General features: G+C 42.4%; 1 protein-coding gene across 2 annotated transcripts; it reads left to right on the forward strand.

Annotated features, from left to right (window-relative positions):
• The first annotated feature begins 5,868 nt into the window (after window positions 1-5,868).
• Window positions 5,869-13,248, forward strand: LOC147653730 (protein Mis18-alpha-like). Of its 2 annotated transcripts, none has more exons than XR_015285752.1 (5): window positions 5,869-10,085; window positions 10,163-10,229; window positions 10,873-10,995; window positions 12,127-12,209; window positions 12,935-13,248. XR_015285752.1 is itself a non-coding variant. In XM_086885302.1 (5 exons), the coding sequence occupies exons 1-5, from the start codon at window positions 9,659-9,661 to the stop codon at window positions 13,013-13,015; spliced, it is 792 nt and encodes a 263-aa protein (XP_086741428.1). In that variant the 5' UTR covers window positions 5,955-9,658; the 3' UTR covers window positions 13,016-13,248. The 2 variants fall into 2 exon arrangements, 1 of the variants encoding a protein (XP_086741428.1); XM_086885302.1 differs by having other exon boundaries at window positions 5,955-10,085; window positions 12,116-12,209.
• Window positions 13,249-13,638: the final 390 nt, after the last annotated feature.

The raw sequence follows: 13,638 nt of genomic DNA on the forward strand, positions 1-13,638 counted from the left end.
TCCCACAAAATTCCCTAAATCTTCTCAAAACTCTACAAATTTCAACAAAAATCCCACCAAATCTCCACAAATTCCTACAAAATACATGAAAAATCACAGATAATTCCTCAATTCCCTGCAGAATCTCACAAAATTCCAGAAAAGACCCTCAAAGTTCCACAAACATCCCACAAAATCTCCTCAAAATCCAACAAAATTCCAGGAAAAATCCCACAACATTCCCTAAATCTTCTCAAAACATTACAAAATTCTACAGACATCTCACAAAACCTCCACACATTTCCACAAAATCTAAGAAAATTCCCGCAAAATTCTTCAAGTCTCCTCCAAATCCCACAAATTTCAAGAGAAATCCTCAAAATTCCACGAAAATCCAACAAAATTCCATAAATCTTTTCAAAACCCAACCAAATTCCTGCAACATTTTACAAAATCTCCACCAATTTCCACAACATTAAGGAAAAATCCCTCCAAATTCTTCAAGTCTCCTCCAAATCCCACAAAAATCCCACAAAATTCCTGCAACATCTCACAAAATCTGCGGAAATTTCTACAAAATTCAAGAAAACTCTCACAAAATACTTGAAAGCTGGTGAAAATTCCACGAAAATCCCACAAAAATCCCTAAATCTTCTCAAAACCCAACCAAATTCCTGCAACATCTCACAAAATCTCCACCAATTTCCACAGCATTTACGAAAAATCCCTCCAACTTCTTCAAGTCTCCTCCAAATCCCACAAAATTCAAAAGAAATCCTCAAAATTCCATGAAAATCCCACAAAATTCCATACATCTTCTCAAAACCCAACCAAATTCCTGCAACATCTCACAAAATCTCCAGCAATTTCCACAACATGTAGGAAAAATCCCTCAAAATTATTCGTTTCCTCCAAATCCCACAAAAATCCCACAAAATTCCAGAACCATCTCACAAAATCTCAACAAATTTCCACTAAATTCAAGAAAACTCTCACAAAGTTCTTGAAAGCCCCTCAAAATTCCAGAAAAATGCCACAAACTTCCCTACATCTTCTCAAAACCCAAACAAACTCCTGCAACATCTCACAAAATCTCCACCAATTTCCACAACATTTAGGAAAAATCCCGCAAACTTCTTCAAGTCTCGTACAAATCCCAGAAAAATCCCGCAAAATTCCAGAAACATCCCACCAAATCACCTCAATAACACCAAAAATTCTGGAGAAGCCTCACAAAATTGCAGAAAAATGCCACAAAATTCCCTACATCTTCTCAAAACCCAACCACATTCCTGCAACATCCCACAAAATCTCCAACAATTTCCACAAAATTCAAGAAAAATCCCTCAAAATTCACTGAATTTCCTCAATATCCCACCAAATTCCAGAACCATCTCACAAAATCTCAACAAATTTCCACAAAATCTAAGAAAATTCCCTCCAAATTCTTCAAGTCTCCTCCAAATCCCGCAAAATTCAAGAGAAATCCTCAAAATTCCACGAAAATCCCACAAAATTCCTTCCATCTTCTCAGAACCCAAACAAACTCCTGCAACATCTCACAAAATCTCCACCAATTTCCACAACATGTAGGAAAAATACCGCGAAATTCTTCAAGTTTCCTCCAAATCCCACAAAAATCCCACAAAATTCAAGAGAAATCCCACAAAATACAAAAGAAATCGCACAAAATTCTGTACAAGCCCCACACAATTCCCTAAATCTTCTCAAAACCCAACCACATTCCAGCAACATCCCACAAAATCTCCAACAATTTCCACAAAATTCAAGAAAAATCTCTCAAAATTCACTGAATTTCTTCAATATCCCAAAAATTCCAGAACCATCTCACAAAATCTCAACAAATTTCCACTTAATTCAAGAAAACTCTCACAAAGTTCTTGAAAGCCCCTCAAAATTCCAGAAAAATGCCACAAAATTCCCTGAATCTTCTCAAAACCCAACCAAATTCCTGCAACATCTCACAAAATCTCCAGCAATTTACACAACATTTAGGAAAAATCCCTCCAACTTCTTCAAGTCTCTTCCAAATCCCACAAAATTCAAGAGAAATCCTCAAAATTCCGTGAAAATCCCCACAAAATTCCAGACAAGTCCCACAAAATTCCCTAAATCATTTCAAAACCCTACCAATTCACAGGAATGTCCCACAAAATCTCCACCGATTCCCGGAACATCCCACAAAAATCCCACAAAAATCCCTAAATCTTCTGAAAACTTGACCAAACTCCAGAAACGCCCCAGAAAATCACCACAGTTTCCCACAAAATTCAAGAAAAACAACACAAAATTCCCTAAATCTTTTCAAAATACTACAAAATTCTTGAAAAGCGCCACCAAGTTCCAGAAATATCCCACAAAATGACCTAAATCATTTTAAAACTCTACCAAATTCCACAAAAATCCCACAGAATCTCCACAAATTCTTACAAAATACATGAAAAATCACAGATAATTCCTCAATTCTCTGCGGAATCTCACAAAATTCCAGAAAAGACCCTCAAAATTCCACAAACATCCCACAAAATCTCCTCAAAATCCAACAAAATTCCAGGAAAAATCCCACAACATTCCCTAAATCTTCTCAAAACACAACCAAATTCTAAAAAAAAATCCCACCAAATCTCCACAAATTCCCACAAAATACATGAAAAATCCCTCAAGATCCCTAAATCGCCTCAATATCCCACAAAATTCCACAAAAATCACACAAAACCTCGACAAGTTTCCACAAAATCTAAGAAAAATTCCTCAAAATACTTCGTCTCCTCAAAACCACACAAAGTCCTTGAAAAGACCCCACCAAATTCCAGAAATATCCCACAAAATTCCCTAAATCTTCTCAAAACTCTACAAATTTCAACAAAAATCCCACCAAATCTCCACAAATTCCTACAAAATACATGAAAAATCACAGATAATTCCTCAATTCCCTGCAGAATCTCACAAAATTCCAGAAAAGACCCTCAAAGTTCCACAAACATCCCACAAAATACATGAAAAATCCCTCAAGATCCCGAAATCGCCTCAATATCCCACAAAATTCTACAAAAATCACACAAAACCTCCACAAGTTTCCACAAAATCTAAGAAAAATTCCTCAAAATTCTTCAAGTCTCCTCAAAACCACACAAAGTCCTTGAAAAGGCCCACCAAATTCCAGAAAAATCCCACAGAATCTCCACAAATTCCCACAAAATCTAAAACAAATTCCTCAAAATTCTTCAAGTCTCCTCAGAATCCCACACAATTCCAGAAAAAACCCACAAAATTCCAGAGAAGTCCCACAAAACTCCCTAAATCATTTCAAAACCCTACCAATTCACAGGAATGTCCCACAACATCTCCACCAATTCCCAGAACATCCCACAAAAATCTCACAAAAATCCCTAAATCTTCTGAAAACTTGACCAAATTCCAGAAACGCCCCATAAAATCAGCACAGTTTCCCACAAAATTCAAGAAAAAACACCACAAAATTCCCTAAATCTTTTCCAAATACCACAAAATTCTTGAAAAGCCCCACCAAATTCCAGAAACATCCCACAAAATGACCTAAATCATTCCAAAACTCTACCAAATTCCACAAAAATCCCACCAAATCTCCGCAAATTCTTACAAAATACATGAAAAATCACAGATAATTCCCCAATTCTCTGCACAATCTCACAAAATTCCAGAAAAGACCCAAATTATGGATCTGGAGCACAGAAATGACGAAGGTAAAAGTTCTCCAGCCTTGATGTGAGCATGCATTTGTTGGGTGGGTGTGTCGGGATTATCACAAGAAAAGAGACATGAGGTTTCCATACAGATACTGGACGATTGTCATGCCAAGGGCAGTGGGCGGGTGACAGAGCAGAGAGGATGACAGGGCAGGGGGGTGGAAATTTACACCATTGGCTTCTTTCTGGCACTTCACTGGGTTTCGGTGCTGGAACTGGGAGAATTGGACTTGAAGTGGGGCTTAAAAAACAAACAGAACTCAACCAAAAAGGACAAGTTTTATGTGTGACTGGGTTTAATAGTTTCTTCAGTCCTAAAATGGTTTTCTTACAGTATGTTTCACGCCTAGAAAAATTATAAGATCGGATGGTTTCAAAGCCTAAACAAATCTAATCAAATGCTGGTTTTAATTGATGATTTCTGGGCACTTCAGAAAAATTGAAATACATGAGGGATAAATATGTGTATTTTTCACCCAAGTGTTTTGCTTGGTAACATGATGTAAAAGTGAAAAACTTTAAAAATCAATACTTAGTTTAAGTCTTCCAAACACTCTGAAATTTTCATGTACACCTACTTCTCCTGACACTTTTTTAGGAACAGGAAATTTTTGGTGACATGCCTCTGCTACCCTGCAATTTCATATCCATTTCCACATCTGTTGTGTTGTTACTCCACCTCCTGCTTTGTGGTTTATTTGAGTAAACTGCGTGGTGGTTTTTTTATTGTTTTTGTTACCTCGTGTGAGCATGCCAGAGGCCCTAGGGTGCCAATAAATGAGAATATTAGTTGGTCAAGAGACACTCCAACTAAATAGTGACAGAGCAAGTATCGCTTCTGTGCAGTGATAAACATTGTGTTTCTAAACACTGGATCACTTGAGGCAGTGAATATTTCTTGCAGGTTATTTTTTTCACACCAGTATCTAACTTACTTTTGCTCTGGTTATACTTACTTTGCTGGCGTTGATCCAGAGCAGGACATACACAGTAAAATAAGGAAAAGAAACGTCACAAATGCAGCAAGGCCGACCCAAAAGGCAATGACGATGGAGTCTGTGGACACAGCATGGTAATTCTGTCATATGCATTTTCCATGGCAAAAATAAAACACAGCAAAAAGATTTATCTCTAGTAAAGGTGTGCCATTTGATTCAGTTTCTTCTTTTAGAAAGAGGAATCTAAGTGCCAATTTGTAAAAGTTCTTGGGAGCCTCCTAAGAGTGTATGGCAACAGGAATGAAGGAGGTGTTGGGAAAAGCCTCCAGAGTGTGTTCTGGTGACTAGAACTATGCAGATATTTGACTGTGGTTCCTTTCACACTACCACGGTGCAGGAAGCTTGAGTGGTTACTGCCCAATCCTGCAGGATCTTTATGGAGAGGCCCTCAGGAATGGAATTCCAGCCTTGAAAGCATTCTATACCAAGAGAAATAGCAAGGGAAGTTTATTGCAAAGTGTCCCATGACCCTCCCAGCACATCAGTGCAGTGACAAGATTGTGCCCCTTGTCCTATTCAGCTGCAGTGCCCCTGCAACCACCATAAAATAGTGCAAGATGTTGCCTGCTTTGCCAAGAGAAAATGGTTTATTTAAGGAACAAGAGGCTTCCCAGTGCCAAAGTGTTTTCACAGTTGGTTTAGTGGGAGAGTGAGGTGGCTGGGAGAGCAAAGGGAGCTGCTCTTTCATGTAGGCTACAGTTCTGTGCCAATTATTGTCTGAGCCTTGGGCTTACTGAGGGAGGGGATGAATCTGCTCCCGCCCCCACACTACCTCTGGCCACTCTTTCAAAAATGCTCCTTCCTGGATCACTCTGGTGGCCTTGGGAAGTTTGGGTGCTCTGCCCTGGATTCACAGCCGGTGACTGGCTTTAGAGGAGGTGGAAAAAGAAGGGTCACTGACTCCAGAGACAAATATTGACCAAGATAAAATAAATCTTCCCTCTGAAAGTACAGAAAACATTGTGTTCTTTGAAATGGGTCCAGTATGTTTGACTGTTTCCCCTGTGAAAAAGTTCAGTATGTGTTGGCATCAAAGCCACAAGGAGGGAATTAATTAAGGGAATTAATAATTAAGGGAATTAGCCCAGCTCCTTTTCAACCCAAAACTGGAGCTTGCCCAGCTGTACCCTTATCAGAAACTTGAGTTTTGGCTGGGCTACTGAGAAATATCAGTGGGGAGGGGCAGCTTATTTTATTCTTCCTTTGCCCAGGGACGTCATTTGGAAAAGCCCAAAGTTTTGAAGTGTTTTACACCATTGGGACAGAAATTAAGAGTTTGCGTTTATAGAATTCCCTATCAGAGAGAGCTATTTTGGCTTCATCTTTTAGAAACAGTTTTAATACATTTCATGGAATTCACTGAAGCCAAATAAATTGGCTCCAGGGCTCAGGTAGAGCTTGAAACAAAATTTCCTGGGTTTAAATTCTGCAATTAGTATTTTTATTTATTTTTTTTAACTGGAATAACATATTTTTCTATTTTACCAATCTATAAAAAGCTTTCCTATTGCTAAATTTTACCATCACCTTTTGTGCGTGTTTTTCAATTGCCTATTTTTGTTTTTAAATAGCCTATTAGTTCACGGGCCAATTAAGATTTTTCATTATTTTTGTACAAAATGGAGAGAGATGCACAACATTACAAATAGAAAGCAAGACCATGGCTTTTTATCTGGGTTTAGATTCATTTTCATACAACAAATTCAATCTCACAAAGTTTCAGAGACCAGCCACCTAACAGAAGAAAAGAAGTGCAGAGATTCAGGTCTCTGTTTCACATTAAAAAAAATAAAAAAAACCTAGCAGGGTAAAAAACTGAATTAGGGAGCTGCAATCCCATCACAGGGTTATGGCAACTGTTTTGATTCCCTTGGGCTGTCCCAGCAATGGCCCTGAGCACACAAAGCAAATAATCCCAGCAGCGGCTTCTTGAGATGTAAGAATATAAATATTACGCAAAGACAGGAAAACCTGCAGAGTACATTCGTTGCTTGACTGGTGCTTTTAGTCAAAACAAGAAAAAAAACTAACCACCTGTGCTATTGTTTCCCTTGGTGTTTTCATTAGAACTTGTAACCCACTGTTCTCCCCCTGATATTTGAAGAAGAATAATAGTACCAAGAGGATGCAGTCTCTATTCCTCCTGGGCTGCTGACATGGAAAAATGTCTATTTTCATCTCCTTAGAATATAAAAGCGCTTCAAAGGTGGCAGACTTCTCTACTTCTTTAGGGGGAGAGAACAAGTGGGACAAAAAAGTCAACACAAGATCAGTTTGCCCTGCTTTTTAATGGAAATAAGGCTGGTGAGATCACTCATAAGCACACATGGGGTAATTTCCTCTGAAAAACTCAACAAATTTAAATTAAATTTAACAGAGGGTGAACATCTTGTCTCATAAGCACAGTTTCTTCAAATTTCAAGAAAACAGGCAGCTGAAGAAAAAGAAATGCCTATCAACTGCCACGGAAGGAAGTGCTATAACACAAATGCCACCTCTGTTATGCACCAGGTGATCCAAATGGCAGGAAGATCTTATTCAGGAGAAAACAGGGGAAAAGTTTCTTCCTGATTTTTGGGGTTTGCTACGCCAGCCACGTGCCAGGGACTTACATCTAGCTTAGCTATGCAGTTTGTGGTTTCCCTGGTGGAATTTGGGTGTAATAATCTGCCCTAACTTTAAGAGAATCAGAGGAGCAGCTCATAACTCGCCTGGTCCCAGCAGCACCAAATGTTGCTCTACAGCATTAGAGAGCAAGAGTTTCTGTATGGAAGGATGTGGATATTCACACCACTTTCTTTAAGGTGTGGTGCTCTAACATCGGAGGCAATAAACCCTCATCTGATGCAAATGCACAGAGAAGCTTTTCTAGAGGTGGTGCAGAGTAAGTTTCTGCTCCTTTTTCCTACTGCTGTCCAAGCAAGTGAAGGACAAACAGCTCCTAACACAGGCTAATTCAACCTTCACCATCAGAAAGGCAGTTTCTTGCATTGTTAGTGAGAGAGACATGAAGATATTCTGAAAGGCCGTCCCATTTTCCTGGAATATATAATAATTGCACTGTAATAACCTTGGGGAAAACAGGTTTAGTCTCTGAAACCACATCTGAGCAGTTGCAGCCATCTTCAGTAAACTAAACAGCAATGAGTAAAGCCCATAACTTTGTTACTTAACAGAAGATGCAACCACAGGCAGAGGCTTGACAGAAATCAAGGGAAAGCACCACCTGCAGCAGGTACACCTCCAACACACCCTACCTGCTCTCTCTTGGTCTTTGTTAGTCTATCCACCACCCTCGGTTAATCCACCATGACTTAGCTTGTCATTTTATCCTAGCAAAACTTAACCAGGGCAGTTACATTAGAAGAACCAAAATTATTTGCCACTATAAGCAGCCATAAAAAGACATTGCGCAAAGCCAGGTGTGAAATGGAACGAGCTATTGCAAGGTGAGTTGGGTGAATGCTACTTCATATTCTTTGAAAATAAACTGCAGAATAATTTTCCACAGCAGCAAAGAATTTTCACAAGAATGGATATTATTACTTTATTAGTTCAGCAGCACTAAATCAAAGGAGGAATGGTCAAAGAATATGTTTGTAGCTTATTGTTCCTGGCTAGTGGAAACATACATTTCCTTTACAAAAAATCTGAATGTTTACCAGTTGCAATGTCAGCCTTGTCCCAAGATGAAAACAGTATTTTTATGAAAACCTCTGCTCTTTCAGTGAACTTTGGTGGCAGTAATACACAGGTAACTAGCACCCCACACTACAGATTTACAAGCCATCAAATTTCCCCTTAGCAAATGACCCCAAAAAAATCTGTCCTTGTAAACAAGAATTAGTGTCAGCAGTCTTAAAGCTTCAAATACTTTAAGATAAAGCCCAGAGTCAGACACCCATTCACCCAAACCATGCACTGGCATGGACTCTATTGCAAGGAAACAGAACCAGGTCAGTGACGCAAACTATGCAACAATTTCCCTGTGCTAGATAGATTAGCAGCTACTCCTCCACAGTACTTACATTTATTAACCTTCAACTTGCTTCCGTCTACTGGAATTGGATCTATGTAATCCCAGTAATATTCGTAAGACCAGAAATACTCAGAGGAGTTTGTTCTGTTAGCCATGTCAGTGGTGCCTTTTAAGCCAGCTCAGAACTCTGACCCACTGCTTTGCTTCACTGTACTTCAGTGCTCTCAGAAAGAGAATTGCACAACTGATGCCTGTGCCAATCACTCTGGGGTCCTGCAGCTCAAGGACTGCCTCGGGACTGAAAAAAGATAGTGGCAATGAGCATTAATGTGTGGCAGAGATGTAAGAGCAGCCCTGAAAATGCAGTCCTCACTTCTTTCCAAACACTCATGTTATTCCTCAGGGTGTTTTCAAGTGAGATGGGTGTCCCATAACCTAGGGACAGGGTGGACAAGTGCCAGCTGGGTCACAAACCTTTCTCTCGGAGCAGCGCACTATTCCTGAGAGCTCCTGAGCACAGCTGGGCTGAGAAACATTCCTGAATGTATCTGGATGGAAAAGGCTGGGGTCTGGAGGGGCTGCACCAGGAGTGGCTGAGGGCACTTGACATATTCAGCCTGGAGGAGACTGAGGGAAGAGCTCACGGGCGGCTGCAGCTTCTCCCGAGAGGCAGCTCCGGTCTCTACTCCCTGGGACAGGGACAGCACCCAGGGAAGGGCTGGAGCTCTGCCAGGGGGTGTTTATGTCGGAGGTCAAGGAAAAGTTCTTCCCCCAGAGGGTGCTGGCACTGCCCAGGCTCCCCAGGGAATGGGCACGGCCCCGAGGCTGCCAGAGCTCCAGGAGCCTTTGGACAGCGCTGCCAGGGATGCCCAGGGTGAGGTTGTTGGGGGGTCTGGGCAGAGACAGGGGCTGTCCTGGACTCTCTGAATTAGGCGTGACCTGATAAAACGCTTCGTATGAAAAGGATGTACTGGAATAACCATATCCTTTGCTTCGATTCCATGACCTTACAAGCTCGAAATGCCCACCGGACGGTGAGGGGGCACCTCAAAGGCGGGGCGGGCGGGCAGTTCCGGGGCGCTCCCGGGACGGTTCCCGGCGTCACTGCCGCTTCCTCGGCGGGCGATTCGAAGGCGATGTGGGAGGCCGCTGCCGGTCCCTCGTCGGGCAGGCGAGACACGATGGAGCTGTGCCCGGAGCTGAAGAACTCGCTGTCGCTGCTGGAGCCGGGCGGCGGCCGGCCCGAGCAGCAGCAGCGAGAGCGGCGGGCGGGCGCGGCCTTCATGCCCATGGTGTTCATGTGCTCCGGCTGCAGGCGGCCTGTGGGCGACACCTCGAGCTGGGTTGTCAATGACGAGGAGAGCGGCTGCATCCTGCTGCGCAGTGAGTGCCAGCCCTGCTACCCCGGCGCGTCCCCGCGGTCACTGCCGCCATCCCTCCCTCCTTCCCTCCCGCTGCAGGTGCGGCCGGCAGCGTGGCCGTGGACCCGGAGCGGAAGGTCTCCAGGCTCCCCGGCGAGAGTGGATGGTGAGCGCCGGTGCTGGCTGGGCACAGTCCCGGGGAAGTTGGGGGTTCCCGGGAAAGGCGCTGAGGATAAGGCCGGTGAAGGGCCCGGAGTACTCGTGTGCCCCCGAGAGCGCCTGGAACAGTTCTTTGGGGTGGTCTATGCAAGCGGCTTACAGCCTAAGGGAGAGGGATTTCTCACAAGGACATGTGATGGACGAGGGGAATGGCCTTAGGATGAAGGAAGGAGGGTTTAGGTGAAATATCAGGAAGAAATCCTTCCCTGTGAGGGTGCAGAGGCCCTGGCACAGGTTGCCCAGAGAATCTGTGGCCGCCCGTGGATCTCTGGAAGTGTCCAAGGCTGGGTTGAACAGGGTTTGGAGCAGCCTGGGACAGTGGGAGGTGTTCCTGCCCATGGCAGAGGGTGGAATGGGATGAGCTTTAAGGTCCCTTCCCCAGTTTAGTGATTCTGATGCTCTTGCTGAGGTCAGTCAGCCTGAGGGGCTGTTGCAAACTCAGGCTGAAAGATGAGTACTCATAATTCACACTGCGCAAAGCAAGAAGGTATGCTTAAAAAAATTCTAATGCATGATTATTTTTAGAAAATGGATGGAGAAAGGTGCTTCCTTTTATTTTCTTCTGAAGAAATGTTATTTCTTACTTACAGCGTGGTAGAAACCTTATTCTGCTCTGGCTGCTCAAGAACACTTGGCAGCATCTACAGGTGCACCCCAAGGCATCTCGACTACAAGAGAGATTTGTTCTGTTTCAGTATTGACTCTATTGAAAGGTAAATGCAGAATATTTATGAGTCAGTCTGCCAGCTCCACTTCACCCACCAGGCATCGCACTCAGGCTGCTCCTGTTATATCTCTGGCAAGTCTAGAGGTAGTTTTTTTCCTCTGCTCTGTCCCAGAGTGGTTTTCTGTTCTGCTGCTGTTGTTATCATAGTGCTCAATTGTGAAGAAAATCACCTGTGTAAGGAAAATCCTAGGAAAAAAAAAAAAGCAAAGCAAAACAAAACAACCAGGCCTGCCTTTTGTGTGAGAAATTGCATTCCAGCCAAGGAAATATAACCAGGTCCAGGGTACAGGAGGATTCCTTCTCATTTGATCGGAAGAGCAGAGAAACCAAGCTCCAAGTAGGCCTGCCTGGAGCCTGTTAGGAGTCAGCATTATCAGCAGGAAGCGTGGCCAGAGTGGCTCAGGCAGAACTCGGGGTGGCTCTGACCTGTACTGGCCACATCTGCTCTGTCTTTGCTAAGGTGGGCAAAGGCAAATCTGACAACTGAGTCTGTGCTTGAGACTCTCACTCAGCTGTCTTAAAATCTGTCTAGAAAATGAAAGCATGCTTGGGTTTAGTTGGTTTATAGTACTTAAAAGTGGTCTTAAAGTATTCTTCAATAGCTATATCCTGAATTAAGGCTTCATGCCAGAGTTCTTTTATGCAAGCATTGTTCTAATAGACAGCGACTGTTCATCTGGACTAGTTTTAATGTCTTTTTTTTAATGTCTTCTGTTTTTTTTTTGAAGTTCCCATTAATTTTGTTGTATTGCTGTGAATGTTCACCCTCGCACTCTGGACAGTGGTTTTGGGGTTTTTTTCTTCATTACACAGCTATGATACTTTCTTTTTTCCATGGTAGTAAAATCCTCTAAAGCACTAACCTGGCTGCAGCCTATAGCACTTTCTTGGAGAGTAATGCTGCTTCTCCCAGCCAGCACTGCAGTGTTCCCTGTGCAATTTTTCACTGTATTCTGTAGCCCCAGAATCCATTGGTGTCTCTCAGGGTTCTGGAGGAGTGCCGTGTTTGGATTTTTAGCTTCAGAGTGGCAAGTGCATGATCTAAACTGTGGCATCTCAGCTATATTCTATATATTCTGTAGCTATATTCTATATATATTCTATAGCTATATTCTAGGAAACCTGGAGAAGGAAGCTGATCTTCACGAGGAACCGCTTACTCTTGAAAGTCGAGCTGTCTTGCAAGAGGTGCTGCAGAAGGTGAGATATAACCTTATATCATTCTTTGTTTAAATTGCCTCTGTGAAACCTTAATATGCTTCAATAGTTTCTGCAGAACAACTTATTTCACCCAGAGCAATTCAGTGCATTGTAACATGTCATGGACTGCGTCATGTCACTGGTGTCTTGTGTTATGCAAGATTTTCAGTAACTTTTCCTTCAGTTTCCATGGTAATTAGCATTTTCTGTTTATCAAGCACAGCATTAGGTTCCTATTTATGTCTCAGTAATTTGATATATTGTTTCTAGCTAGTTCTCATTCACTTCTCCAGATCTTCAGTTCACTTTTAGTCATGTTTCTTCTGCCTTTTGTGCAAATGGACTTAATGCTTTTGCTGTAACTTTGTCTTGAAATACTACATCATAAACCAAGTTGATGTTTTGCTCTCCTAAAATCTTGTGACTGCAGGTAGGAAGAGTTGGGAACAAATAGGGGCAGAAGTTGACTGTGGAAGCTGAAGGTTGTCTAACAAAAGTTGAGTGTTTGGCTTTGACGCTTACCAAGGCTGGCAAAAGTTACTGTGTGGACACAGTGAATGTTAGAGTTGTGTCAGCTTTAAAAGGATGGAAGTAGCAGAGAAAGAATCATATGAAAAGAATTGGTGATGTGAGATCGGATTTGAGCCCTTTCTGATATGCACACATGCTCTTTGTGTTTTCAAATTCTGTGTGTAACCAAGTACCTTTCCCTGGTTCTTTTGCAGGTCGATACAATACTGAATGCCCTGGAGACAAGACTGACCGTGATTGAGTCCTGTGTGGCTACTCTGCACAGGCAGGTCTGAGAGGAAATACGTCTTGAACTGTAGGAGAATGGCAAATGTGAAACTTGGCCCTGTAATCCTCTGGGATCTGTGGGAACATTGCAAAGGCTGTGAGAGAGATGAAAGCCATGGGTGGCCTGTCCTGTGGGGGAGCAGTGCTGACTGAGACTGTGTCCCAGCCAAGAAGTTCCTCTTCTATCCTTGAAGATGATACACCAGGGGTTTTCTTTGTAATAAAGACTTCTGATCAGTCAGCCTGTAGACTTGTGGTTTATTTAAATTTTTGTCTCTGAAAGCAAAGCGTTTATCTCCTGACTTCCCTGCTATTCAGTATCTACTGAAATGGGTATGCATTTTCCTAAGCAAATCAAAAACCTCCCTGTGATTCTGTAATTTCCAAAAGAACAGCATGAAGTGACTTTTCTTTTTCTTGTCTTCATAGCTTTAGCTTGATTTGTGCTCAAAGGCAGGAATGACTCAATAAACTGTATGTGGTGAATTGTTAGTTTGGTGGGGGTTTGTTGCAAGTTCAGGGCTAAAATATGATGAAAATCTTTTTTTGCACCATTAGATAAATGCTTTTCCATGTGGTGTTGAAGGTAAGTTGTTTTACATCTCCAAAGGGAGGAAACCAAACCAGGCTG

This window comes from Cyanistes caeruleus, chromosome 4 (genome assembly GCF_971803275.1).
Source record: "Cyanistes caeruleus chromosome 4, bCyaCae1.hap1.1, whole genome shotgun sequence".
NCBI classification, from domain to species: domain Eukaryota; kingdom Metazoa; phylum Chordata; class Aves; order Passeriformes; family Paridae; genus Cyanistes; species Cyanistes caeruleus.